Below are 14327 nucleotides of genomic sequence, written 5' to 3'. Positions count from 1 at the left end.
ATATTTACAGAACAAGTAATTAGTTAAAGGTATTACTGTAAATTAAAGTTTTTGTAAGGTCCGACCATACATTCCTTAAAAAATGACAGGCTGGAGAATAAACATGACTTCACATCCTCAGCCAACAAATAGGTTTTGATAAACATTGCTTTGGGAATAGAAACATCATGATTGTTATAACATTCTGGCCTATGGACCCTATTCACACTTTCGGGTTTTGGAATGCGAAAGTAAAGCATTGCAGGGTAAATCTATATAGAAGAAAATGGGAGATCACAGCAAATATTATTTTTGCTTACTCATTTGCTCCCAATATAAAAAGAAAAATGCCACTATTACATTTTCACAACTTTCCAAATTAAGAAACAAATTGAAAGCGATGGATTATGACAGTCAGAAAAAAGGAAAGGTGGCAAATGTATTGTAACACTCTCAGCAGCTGTATAAGAAACCTTATCACTTCTTTGGTAACTCATTTTTAAAAACTAATTCCAGGGTAATATAATACCTTAATGTTAAAATTACACTAATAATTAAAGAATTGCAAATATAAAAATGTTAGCTAGATTTATGCTGCTAAATAAGGCAGAAACATGTCATCACGTTTTCTGTTTAATGAGGAAAAGTTAGCCTTTCCTTTTTCTCTTGATATTGTGAAATTTCACACTGGTTATTGTTAAACACCTGGTCTTCCCTGCTGATGATCTGGATTCAGATCATTACTCAAGAGTCAGTTGTTAAACTCACCACTGTGTGTTGTTAAATACACTGCTGAGTTGTGGGTATTAGTGCTCTAATATAACAGGCAGTGCAGCGATTTAAAAAGTCAGTTGGAGGGCTAGATAAAAACGATTGATGGGCTGGATTTTACCTGCGGGCTACTTCAAGAGCACTTGTTTACAGTGAGATGCCACTCGATATCTTGCAATGAGAGGAGAATATCCTTCCCATGCTTTCAGTCCCACACTTTTAAAAATAAATGTTTCAAAAAAGGCTTTACAGATTATAAATTCCATGTTTTTTAAGAAAACAATCTACATATGTACTGGTGCTTTATAAGAACCAAGGAGGGATTTACTTTTCCACTTTTAACAGATAAAGCAATGATTTCTACATCCAATAGGCAGAGCCAATAATGTAACATTAAGAATTTTCTTAATCTCTAAAGGATTATATAGCCAACGCAAGTATCTACAGCAAATGGTTCTCGATAAGAAGAATGCTCTTTACCCAACCCAAGGTGCTATAAAGAACTATTGCTGAATTTTTATTAGAGTGTTCACACACTAGATCCATTTTCTCTATGCTGACATAGAGAAGAAACCAATAAATAGTGTCTATTAGCTGTCTGTTATCTCTCTACTGAGGTTATAAAGCAAAACTGGCCTTCATCCAGCTCTGCTGCTTTAGCTGAGTCTTGATGCCCAGCTCTGCACAGCTGGATGGCTCAGTTTGAAACAGTGTTTATCCAACTGATGAATTTCTCATCTCCAAAATGTCCCCCATGGGTTTAAGCAGTATTAAAGGATGCATACACACACACACACACACACACACACACACACACACACACACACACACACACACACACACACACACACACTAGTGCTGCAACTAACGATTATTTTGAAAATTGATTCATCTAATGAATACTAGAACGATTATTCGTCTATTCAGCGATTATTGCAATGATTAATCATTAGCTCTTAACCGATTATTCAGCATGTGCCCGACTTAAAATGTTGTATTAAACATGCTTACTAAAAATAAGAGGACAAAATCATCTTTTAAAAATACCTCTAAATTACATTCACTGAATTAAAGGGAAAAAAAAAACTTGTGAAGTTGAATTGAGTAAAGAAATTCACTGCAAAAAATCCTATTCTTATCATTTGTCCATATTTGTCTTATCCATTTAAAATTGTCTAAAAATCCTTAAAACAAGATACATTTACTTGAGAAGCTACATATAAGATATTCAGACTTGCTTTAAGAAAATAGATCTTGAATATAAGTATATTTTGTATATAAGTGTATTTTTTCACTTGGTTATACTTCTGTGATTGCAGTAAAGACAAAATATACTTATATTCAAGATTTATTCTCTTAAAGTAAGTCTAAATATCTTCTACGTTGCTTCTCAGGAAAATGCAAAACATATTTTGTTGCAGTGTATGATGGGGCGAAGACTTCCTCTCTCACCTTTCGGTTCACTTCAATCCATCTTTAACTCACAAAAAACAAACTCTCTCTTATTAATAAAGCTACATATTAACAATTTTCTTCTCGATAATAAATGCACAGTGACATATATTATGATTCAATAAGTCATGAGCCATCGCATTATAATCTAGCCGCACCGTCCCCGTGACAGAGTGTGCATCAGCTGGATGCAGTTTCAATCTCTCCCCCTTAGATCGGGACACTTAATGCAACACATAGAAGAGGCACTGATCACAAAGAGAAATGCCAGTTTTGGAGTTTGTAGTTATTTACATGATCTGCTTCTGTATTATTTGAACTTTAATAAATCTATAATGCATTAAATATAACTGCATTTAAGTGCTTATGTATTTACTTATTTTGTAATTTTGCATTATAATTCCCTCATACTTTGCGATCTACATCACCTGAAGCTGTTTGGAATGTTTAGAGTGCATCTGGACTGTGAGCTGTGTAATTCTTCCTCTCCTCAGCCATGCGCGAACTGCAGTGCTGCTCTCGCGCACCATCATTAGAGTTTAACGTGATCTCAAGTTACGTTAAATGAGATCTAATGACTGATGGAAATTTTTGTAGACAATTTTTTATTGTTGATGTTGTCGATAACGTCAACTAATCGCTTCAGCCCTAACACACACACACACACACGCACACACAGACACACGCATGCATACACATACGCACACACACGCACGCACGCACACACGCACACACACACTTTTAGAGCCTCATGGCAAAAAAGCTGTATGTGTTGGAATTCACAGCTTATTCATGGGTATTCTTATCCTCTCCATGTGCAATCTGTGTGTGTAATTTGTGTCTGTGCAGGAACTCTGCAAATTTTTTGTGGAAACATATTATTCAATCATAAGAATCAACATAACAGCCTTAAAAGGTTCAGCAAAAATGCTATGAGTTTCTATAAGCTGCTGAGCATTTTGTGCCCTTGAACAGTTGTCATGGCAACCATTTTAATGGTCACCAGGTCTGCATAATGCACAGCACGCATGCCAGAAATGAGGTGAAGGATGAAGATTGACAGAATATAAAGGGTAGAGTGACATTAAATGGCATTACTTGTACTGGTGCTGGGAGGTTCGGTATATCTGTAACACTAGAGCTTTTTACCAGCATACCATTTGATCTATCATACAACGACAAGAAACGGAGGAGGTGTTTAATATGTGTCATATTTTAAGTGCTCGGACTATGCTTTTTTCTTTACATCCCTTTTACCCCTTTTTCTGTCATTTTTGCTTTTTCTCTCCATTTCTTTCAGTGCTACCTGTCACAGGAGTAGGACATGTGCTATGAATAATGCACCATAACAGGGTGATGCTGGTTTAATACTCCTGTATGTGTGTGTGTTGTGACAGAGAGCGAGATAGGTGGTCTGTTCAGTACAAAATGTATGATCTGTACATAATCTCTCAGGTTAATTTATAAATGCACTAAAGTGATGAATTAATCTCATACTGCCTGTATGCAAGCAGGGGGCACCTCTGTTCTCTCATGGCAGCGTGTGTTCCCACTTCTTCTATATGTGTGTGAGCGAGCACATGTATTTGAATGTGCTATTTCTCATTTTTTCTCTTGGTTCATCCCTGTTTGCTGGTATACAGTGGCGGAACTAGAGTTTTATATTTGGGGTGGCCAGGGGGAGGCCACTGCTACTTTCGGGGGTCCACACACACACACACACACACACACACACACACACACACACACACACACACACACACACACACACACACACTGTACTCACATAGAGGAAAGTATTGGGTCATTCTGTTATTATATTATATTAATATTTTCAGAAAATAAAGCTTAAGTACCAAGGGACAAGATACAGTAGCATGTGTCTGTTACATTAAATGCTGAGTTTAGTTACAAAAAACCTCACATTTACAAACAAATACATAAAATAATTTCACACAGTACTTACAGAGAGGAAAGAATTGATAAGTGTTTATAAGTGTTGAACATTTTCCGGCAGCTCTGGCTCACTGTCTTTCTCAGAACAAGAGGTCTCTGTGTCATCCCTTGATACATCTATTTATAACACAAGAACCATTAGTGTATAATCACAATATAAATGCCACAGCCATCAACAACAAGAACACACATGAACCAACATTTTAAACTTCCAAACCTGTATGACTGACTTTCTTCTGCTGAACACAAAATGTTATATTTTGAAGCATGTTGGTAACCAAACAGTTTTGGTTCCCATCAACTTCCATAGTATAGAAAAATATAACCCAAATCTATTTGGTTACCAACATGCTTCAAAATATCTTCTTTTGTGTTCTGCAGAAGAAGGTCATACAGGTTTGGAATCGCATGAGGGTGAGTAAATGATTATATTATATTATTTTTGGAACAAAATCATGTAAATTCCTGAACTTGGCATGTGACTGACTGCCTGTGTCTGGTAGATGCTCTGACCTGCTGGTGGTCCTGAAGTCTGACCACACTGACTCTGACTAGTCTCAGCTAGGGAGCTGCTCTGGGGTCCAGTGGTGATGCAAGGGCTGGGGTCTGTTTGTACCTGATCTGCCTGTTTGTGCTTCTTTAAAAAGAACTCTCCCTTTAAAAATATATCTCTCCCTTTCTTTTCATGTTTAATTGATCCTGTGTAAAAATATGACAGCCTATGTTTACATCTAATCATCCAATTACCAACATTTTTATCTTACTTACAAATCTTCATTTTCATAACTGTACATTAAAATCAACTACCAGTCTAAGTTAGCAGTTTGATCATTGCTAGCCCTCCTCTGAACTGAAGTAACTGAACTAGCTAATCGATTTCAAACTGCTAAATGTTTACTCGCTGAATCTGTATCTTACTTCCCCACATTAGGCAAGGCAAGGCAAGGCAAGTTTATTTATATAGCACATTTCATACACAATGGTAATTCAATGTGCTTTACATAGAAGAGATTAAAATAAGAATAAAAAAAAATAAGAATAATTGAAACAGTTTAGAATAAAATAAAATACAGTACAAACAGTCGGAGACACAGTGGCACAGTGCTCATTCAGTAAATGCACAGCTAAACAGATGTGTTTTGAGTCTGGATTTGAATGTGACTACTGTAGGAGCACATCTGATCTCTTCTGGAAGCTGGTTCCAGCTGCGGCTGGCATAATAGCTAAAAGCAGACTCTCCTTGCTTAGAGTGAACCCTTGGTATTTCTAGCTGATGTGATCCTAATGATCTGAGTGATCTGTTGGGTTTATATTCAGTGAGCATATCTGCAATATATTGAGGTCCTAGCCCATTGAGTGATTTATATACCAGTAATAATACTTTAAAATCAATCCTGAATGTAACTGGGAGCCAGTGTAAAGACCTGAGGACTGGTGTGATATGTTCATATTTTCTGGTTCTGCTCAGAATCCTGGCAGCAGCGTTCTGTATGAGCTGCAACTGTCTTATGGTCTTTTGGGAAGGCCAGTGAGGAGTCCATTACAATAATCCACCCTGCTGGTGATGAAAGCATGCACAAGTTTCTCTAGGTCTTGACTGGAAACAAAGCATCTAATTCTTGCAATATTTTTCAGATGATAGTATGCTGATTTAGTTATTGCTTTGACATGACTACTGAAACTAAGGTCTGACTCTAGAGACACACCAAGATTCCTGACTTGATTTTTAGTTGTTTAACCCCTAGCGTCAAGGTATGCATTCACCTTGAGAACTTCATCTTTGTTTCCAAACGCAATGACTTCAGTTTTGTCTTTGTTTAACTGAAGAAAGTTTTGGCACATCCAACTGTTAAATTCATCAATGCATTGGCACAGGGAGTCAATGGGGCTGTAATCGTTAGGTGATAGGGCTAAGTAGATCTGTGTGTCGTCTGCATAGCTGTGGTAAGCAATTTGGTTCTTTCTCATTATTTGGCTCATTGGGAGCATATACAGGTTGAACAGGAGTGGCGCAAGAATTGAGCCTTGAGGGACTCCGCATGTCATGGACGTACACTCAGACTTATGGTCTCCTATACTCACATAATAATCTCTCCCTTCTAAGTATGACTTGAACCATTTTAGGACCATCCCAGAAAGCCCCACCCAGTTTTCCAGCCTGTCAAGAAGTATGTTGTGATCGACAGTGTCAAATGCAGCACTGAGGTCGAGTAGTACCAGTACTGATAATTTGCCTGTATCAGTATTTAAGCGAATATTGTTTTTATCTTTATGAGCGCTGTCTCTGTGCTGTGATGCGATCGGAAACCAGATTGAAAATTATCAAAGTATCCATTTGAGTTCAAGAATTTGTTCAGCTGATTGAACACAACTTTTTCAATGATCTTGCCTATGAAAGGAAGATTTGAGATCAGTCTATAGTTGCTTAATATGGTCTTATCCAGATTGCTCTTTTTCAAGAGGGGCTTGACAACTTAGCTAAACATTTGTATACTGTAACTTCCATACTGCACAATATATGCATGTATTACTAGCGCAGATGTAATCGTAAGGATTGTTATGCTTAATTGCGAAACTATCTCTATTACATTGATGATGAGCTAAATTTCACAGACCACATCTCAAAGACTGCTAGACCATGTAGATTTACATTCTACAATATCAGTAAGATAAAACCTTTCCTCTCTGTACATGCCACACAACTGCTCGTTCAGTCCCTTGTCATAACTAGACTGGACTACTGTAACGCTCTCATTGCAGGCCTTCCTGCATGTGCTATTAGACCTCTCCAAATGAACCAGAATGCAGCAGCACGTCTGGTCTTTAATGAACCTAAGAGATCACATGTTACACCACTCTTTGTCTCTCTCCACTGCCGGTTCGTGCACGTACTAAATTCAAGGCCCTGATGCTGGCATACAAAACAGTAACTGGGTCTGCTCCAGCATACCTAAAAACATTTATGCAGAGCTACGTTCCCACTAGAAGCCTGCGGTCGGCTAAGGAACGTCGCCTTATCGTACCAAAACAAAGATGCATCAAAACACTTTCCCGGACATTCAGTTTCATCATACCACGTTGGTGGAATGACCTTCCCAACTCAATCCGTGAAGCTGATTCGCTCTCTATCTTCAAAAAACAGCTAAAAACACATCTTTTCCAAGAGCACTTAACCAGTCACAAAAAAATAAAATAAAAAATAAAATGATCTACAATTCTTGTTGCATTTAAATCGGTTTTGTATACTATTCTGATGATAGTGAAACTTTGTAATGTGGCACTTTTCATACCACTGTCTCCTTAAGATGATTCGCTTATGTTTTCCTCTTTTGTAAGTCGCTTTGGATAAAAGAGTCTGCCAAATGAATAAATGTAAATGTAATCTGATTAACCTGTAGCCTATTGGAGCCTTATTAACTCACACAGCGTCTCATAAAACGTATTCAGCAAACAAACATGATCCATCCATCCATCCATCCATCTTCAACCGCTTATCCGAAGTCGGGTCGCGGGGGCAGCTGCATGATGCTAAACCTTAACTAACTTTTAACTTACTTATTACTTTTTCTTATTCTTCTGTATCTTGCAACTATATTCTCTCATCTTCGGCTCGTTGTCCGTTTGAAAACTGCACGCACTGCCGGCGAACGTAAAAAAAAGAAAAAAACTCTTCTTTTGACAAGAGGTTAAATGAGATGTCAATCAGCATCAGCAACTGCCAGTAGCAAATAAAAAGTTGGGGTTGTAATAGAAAACAAAACCTGTAAAATAGTTCATAGCATATAGGTAAATCGGCTATTAATATCAACCAAAATTTCTATATATTGGTGCATACCTTAGATACAGTGGGCTTTCATAGTCTTTTTCTTTCCTTTTTTAAATCACATCATCCCATTGTCCACACATCATGATTAACAACTAATTAACTAACAATTAACTGTTCAGTGCCGGCATCAGCAGAAGTTAGTCATCACCCTCATTTTGAAATTCGCATTCTCAGCAGCCCTTTCTACATTTCATTCAGGCCTTGGATCACTCAACTAATTATGTATCAAGTGAAACAGATACTCATTAATGAGTCTCACATTGTTTATGAGCAGTAATGACAGCTATTGTTATTTTTGTTGTCTTGCCCACGGAGTGGTGGACCATCCTGTTAATGAGCTGGATGATGATAGTTTTGCTGATGCGATTCAAATTGACACCTCTCTCCAGATTAGTTACATTTAATTATTGTAGGGCAGCTAGTAAGATTACATAGAAGTGGTCATGTGCCCCCTTTCTAAGGTTCTAAATTTCCATGTTGGGAGGATGCCTATGGAGGCATTAGGAAGCAAGGCAGCTCTCTAGGTTTTGGAACAGTGCCAACTGATCTTACTCATCTTACTAATCAGTTATGCTGAACATTATGTTGAACAGCTGTTCAGTAACTGTGACTGCAAAAAGACGTGCCATTGGGTGTCCAAGACAAACAAATGCTGTTCAACATGTGCGTCACCATGGTGAGAGTGTATGTTGTCACCTGTTTGATGAAAACAGTTGTCGGTGGTGTTTATAAAGCTTTCAGCCTAATCAAAATTTGTTATTTTTTCACTTTAGTTTTACCTTTCAGTCTAATTATTCTAATTATTTGTCCATTTCTCTGTATTTAAACCCTTTAAAGCTGCATCCATTATGTACAGTTGGCAGTAGCTTTATTAGTTTGATTAATGCATGCATCATATTGGTTTTCAGAGCCATAACGATATACAGTAAAGACAGAACTGTAGAAATAATTTCTTGCAGGATTTATGATGTTTGTGATTTTGAACACAGAGTGTGCTAGACTGATATAGATCTCATTTGAATGAATAATCTGTGAATCAGAGTTTCAGTTTGAAAAATCTTCATATCTGCCCATCACAAAATATATTTATGTGTCCATTTTGAACGGTGATGTTTAATGTTTCCTGTCTTTTCTGGTGGGGCTTATCACTTTAAAAAAATAATAATTATAATACATTGTTGTGCTTGTTTAGACATTTGGGATGGAGAACTTTGAACACGTTATACTTGAATAATGAGCACAGCTTTTTTTTAAATAAGGCTGAATCCCAATTTGCATACACGTAAGTTCTACTTAGAATGAAAAGTACTGTGCTGGTAATGCTAAAGGTCATTCCTTTGAGTACATGGTTGGATACACATCAGCATTCAGACATGCAACTGCTTCAAAAAGCATGCATTGATGCATACTTTACAAAATAATCCACTGGAAATAGTATACCATCTAGCCACTTTTAAGATACTATTTTTAACATGCTATGATCTTGCATCCTGTTTAGAATGGATAGTATGAAAAATGGAACTGAGCAGAGGTCTCTGTTATTTCCTTGATGTCTTTTTTTATCTGCTCTTCTCTAAATCTACAGGTCTGGATGACTGCCTGCAGCAGTATATAAAGAACTTTGAGCGGGAGAAGGTCGGAGGTGACCAGCTGCTGAGGATAACCCATCAGGAGCTGGAGGATCTGGGGGTGTCCCGCATTGGACACCAGGAGCTGATCCTGGAAGCTGTGGACCTGTTGTGCGCTTTGGTGAGAGTCTTCACATTGATATAAATGGCTGATGCTGCATCTGTTGTTCATCACTGTGTCTAGTACCGGACTGTGTCCCCTAATGCTAATGTTTAAGATGATGTTGCGTACTGTATTGCATACTTCTCATTTAAAAACAACAACAACAACATAATTCCCGAAACGCTTTAAATATAGGTTGCTTTTAATTTTTCTACAGATATCTAAATACAACCTGGAATCAAAATATACTTAATTAACTTACTTTTTATTTTCTTTAATATTTCTGGGGCTGAATTTACAAAGCATTCTTAAGAATAAAAATCTTCTAGAGGCCTGAGTAGCTCAGGGAGTAAAGACACTGACTACCACCCCTGGAGTTCGCAAGTTCGAATCCCAGGGCATGCTGAGTGACTCCAGCCAGGCTTGGCCTGGTTGCTAGGGAGGGTAGAGTCACATGGGGTAACCTCATGGTATTCTCTATAATGTGGTTCGCTCTCGGTGGGCACGTGGTGAGTTGTGCGTGGATGCCGCGGTGGATGCCGCAAAGCCTTCATGTCTCCGCGATAACGTGCTCAATAAGCCATGTGATAAGATGCATGGGTTGACGATCTCAGACGTGGAGGCAACTGAGATTTGTCCTCCACCATCTGGATTGAGGCGAGTCACAATGCCACCAAGAGGCCTTACTCTGCATTTGGAATTGGGCATTCCATATTGGGGAGAAAAAAAAGAATAAAAATCTTCTTAACCAGCCTGCTATTTTCTTCTTAATTTCTAACTTAAAGAAGCACTCAGTAATTTGTTATGTATGTTGTCTTGGCCTTACACTGTCACCTAGTGGTGTGGATATAACCTTTTTCAGATGCAATAGTTTTAAGGACCGATGCCAATATGTAAATTCACAAATCACAGTCGGCCATGATGAATTTAATCCACAAGTGAAAAATGTCCAATAATAGGGTGGTTACTAGATTAAGCGTGCAGTATATGGCTGGTCAAGTGATCTTAACATGGTAGCCAACATGAGGGGACCCTCTCCATGTAAAATAAAACAGCTTTTATAAGGTTAATGGTATGACTGGATTCTTTATCTCATTTAAGTGGTAATTATTTTATATATATGTTTAAAAATTACAATAATTTTTTTTAGAAGTAAAACTTTTTAAATTACTGAGTGCACCTTTAAGAAAAACACATTATTGATTTTTTTATATTCCCTAAAAGACTCGTTTATATCTTTTTTATTACAACATCAATATTTATAGCTAGATATTTTCTTAATAACTTATAATTTATACTAAGAGCTTTCTTAATTATTTTTTAATTAAGATTTTCTTGAATCTGGCCCCTGTTCTTAATTTGCACAATTAATCAGTGCACATTATTCCAAAGAAAAAAAATTATGTAAATCTGTTTTATGTTCATTTTAAAGTCACATGTCAAGAGTCAATAACTGTGCTTCTGGGACACTTAATGGCAGGTGTTTTACCACACGTTGTGCTCAGATGTGTCTTTTTGCTGTATTGGTTTGTCTTTGTGTCCACAGTCTGTATCTGCTCTTTCTGTGTGTGTGTGTGTGTGTGTGTGTGTGTGTGTTTCTCTTAACAAAATATTATTAATGTGTGTGTCTGATAGATGTTCTACAGCCAAAAAAACGCTTTACAAAAAGGTACCAAGAGGACAGATAGTGAGGGAAACAAAAATGATTTAGGTTAAAATTTGCTCTGCACCGCTTGAGCATTTTACATTATCTAGCACTTAATAGCTAGTTTTGCCTCTAATTCTCTCTCTCTCTCTCTCTCTCTCTCTCTCTCTCTCTGTGTGTCTCTCAGTTGTGGTATTAAAACAATTACTTACCAGCCCACGCTTTTAGAATGTCAGCACCATGACAGGAGGGAACAGACGACTGGATGAGTGTTTTTCACGTCTGTGTGAGCTGCCTCTCATGCCCTCCATCCTTAGTCTCTTTGTCTTTACGCCAACTGTCCTGTCTTTCTGAAAGACATGTTTTTGTTGGGGTTTGGAGTTTGACCTGTAAGATAATACAAGGTGAACTATAATAAGTGTATGGTTTGTATGAGTGACTGTGAACCACTGACCTGTGCGGCTGACATTTAGGAGAGTGTTAATCACAAAAAGACGACTTTGCTGTCTTCTCTATCTACTCTAAACATTCAAATCAGAGCTGCTGATATTCACACTATGGAACATAATATGTGTGTGCTGTATTTGTGTGTGAATGTCAACCTGCAGACATAGGTATTAAATTAGCCATGAAGTGATTGCACAGCCTTCTACAGCTGTACAATTTGAAAGTTAATCTTAAATTTAATGGAATAGTTTACCGAAGAAATTAAAATTCTGTCATCATTTACTATGGGTGGGATGATATAGTGACTTCACAATTCAGTTCAATTTACAATATGAGATTCATTATAAAGAACAGAAAGGATATTAAAAGAGACATCATTCAATGAAAGCAGTGTAAGGATCTCATCTTTGATGACCACACATTACACGGAAGAAATGTTCAAGCACTTTTAAGCACTTTTCAACAACACAAGGTGATTTTCCAGGTATTCCAGTACTTACATTTCTAAATGCTAAATTCAAGTACTTTAAGCACTCCCTGCTCTGTCCATGCACGTCTGCATAGGCGGAGAGTTTGCCCAGAACTGGACCATACGCCAACACCATCAGATTGCTTTAACTGTCTGTAAGTAAGTAAAGTATTCATTCAAATATTCAAGTCAAGTATTAATTTGCCACTATTGAACTGTCTTGGAACAGAAAAGGAGATATTGTGAAGAATGTCCAAGTTGCTCTTTTCAATGCAATGAAAGAAATAAAGGATGTGACTCCCAGATCACATTTGTGCTTTCGCATATTCAAACTCAGTAGCAAGACATGCAAGAACCAATGCCTTTGTAGTTAATATCAACTTAAATTTTGGTCTGTTCCACACATAAAGCTATCGAAATACCTCAGAGTCCTTTTTGGAGCTTGACAGTCCCTGGTCACTAAATGCTTTTGTAACACAGTTCAATGGAAAGGAAGAGGCAAGAACCGGCTTGACGATATAAATGATAGTTTAATTATACACTTTATAAACTAATTATAACTTAACTATAAACTCTCTCTCTGTCGCATTGCCGTCACCGGTCGCCCTTATCCCTCTTGGGCTTAATCAGCCTAATTAGGGGCCGGGTGTGTGAAATCACAACCCGGCCCACCCTCCGCCCTGCCACAGCTTTCATTTTATGGAAAAAAGCAACATGTTTTTACGTCAGTTTTTGCAGTTTTTAATTTTTTTCTTTGGAACCATGCGCTAGACGGACATCTTTAAATGTTGGACTACATATTATTATTTTTCAACATCTCAAACAGGCGCAACTTTTATTAAATGCTGTTTCACATTTTTTAAGCTTTTCTGTCAAACTCCTAACACGCAACTCTGGACACCTGCATTCTGTTCTATTTATTGCGCTTTCATCTGGCTTTTTCAAGAACACATTTGGTCTTAACAGACCCTAACAACAAAAAAGTCATGTGGGTTTAAAAAGTCATCAGGAATTTAAGTAAATAAAATCGGAATTTTCATTTTCAACTATTAATTTTAAGTAAAGAAAACAATGTCCTAAAAAATCCAAATTGACTTATTCAAATGAAAACACACTGTGTTAAACTGAGAGGAGATTACTTTATTACAGCAAACAAGGATCCTACAGCACTGTCTCATGTGTACCGTAATAATTTACTGAGATCTGTTTTGTGCTCCATTTCCCCACTGTTAGGTGTCTTTGAAACTGTCATAAGCACAAACTGGCACACAAATAATGAAGGGATCTAGGGAGCTGTTCAGCCTTTAGTATTTGAGAGCACATTGACCTCAGAGGCACAGAGCTCTCTCCCTGTTTTTATCACACTTAGTTATTTGTTTCTGTCATTTGTTCCCTCCATATTCCTTATTTTCCTCTCATTGTGCTGCTTGTGTTTTATCTGGTGCAGTGCTGCACTCATGCAGAGAACTACTAAACAGATTAGCATGGAGGAGTCTTAGAATCTCTACATTTTCTGTGCCCCTGTCGCCCTCCACTCGCAGACCGATTAATAATTTTTTTGTGAATGTATGTCTTTGTGTTTAAAGCCTGTGTGTGCAGTTTTGTTTATTACCTGTATTTGTAATATATGTGTTTGTGTGTGTGTGTGTCTTTGGATGTGTGAGAGTTTGTGTGGGATTTGTTCTTTGGACCAGACAGAACGTATTACTCTGATCGATATTGTGCTGATGTGAGAACAGATACTGAAATTGAGGCAGATCTTAACACACACACACACACACGCACTTGCACAGGATGCTGGGGTGCTATGGTCCATACCAGGCATCTTAGCCAGCTAAAATGTATGCATGGAAATGCATGCTGGTCTAAGCTGGTCTGTGGACTTTTTAGCAGGGTAGTCATTGACTGACTGTGCAGCAGGAATGCTTGGGTTTCGGACACACTAAACCAGTGTAAACGGCTTGGAACAGCATGGAAATTCATGCTGGTTTAAGCTAGTCTTTTTTAGCAAGGAAGCCATTGACTAGGCAGCAAGTCAGCTTAGGTTTTGG

At 37.7% G+C, this 14327-nt stretch overlaps 1 protein-coding gene across 7 annotated transcripts in view; it reads left to right on the top strand.

Annotated features, from left to right (window-relative positions):
• Positions 1-14327, top strand: part of LOC127634705 (connector enhancer of kinase suppressor of ras 2-like) — a 95756-nt gene that overhangs the window by 12539 nt on the left and 68890 nt on the right. For all 7 annotated transcript variants that reach the window (XM_052114355.1, XM_052114356.1, XM_052114354.1 and 4 more), the window contains exon 2: positions 9570-9733. In XM_052114355.1, coding sequence (XP_051970315.1) covers positions 9570-9733 — 164 coding nt within the window. The remainder of the gene's footprint in view (positions 1-9569; positions 9734-14327) is intronic.

Source organism: Xyrauchen texanus, chromosome 42 (genome assembly GCF_025860055.1).
Source record: "Xyrauchen texanus isolate HMW12.3.18 chromosome 42, RBS_HiC_50CHRs, whole genome shotgun sequence".
Lineage (NCBI taxonomy): Eukaryota > Metazoa > Chordata > Actinopteri > Cypriniformes > Catostomidae > Xyrauchen > Xyrauchen texanus.
Note: the sequence above shows the minus strand (reverse complement) of the source record. Positions and strands in the feature narration are given on the sequence as shown.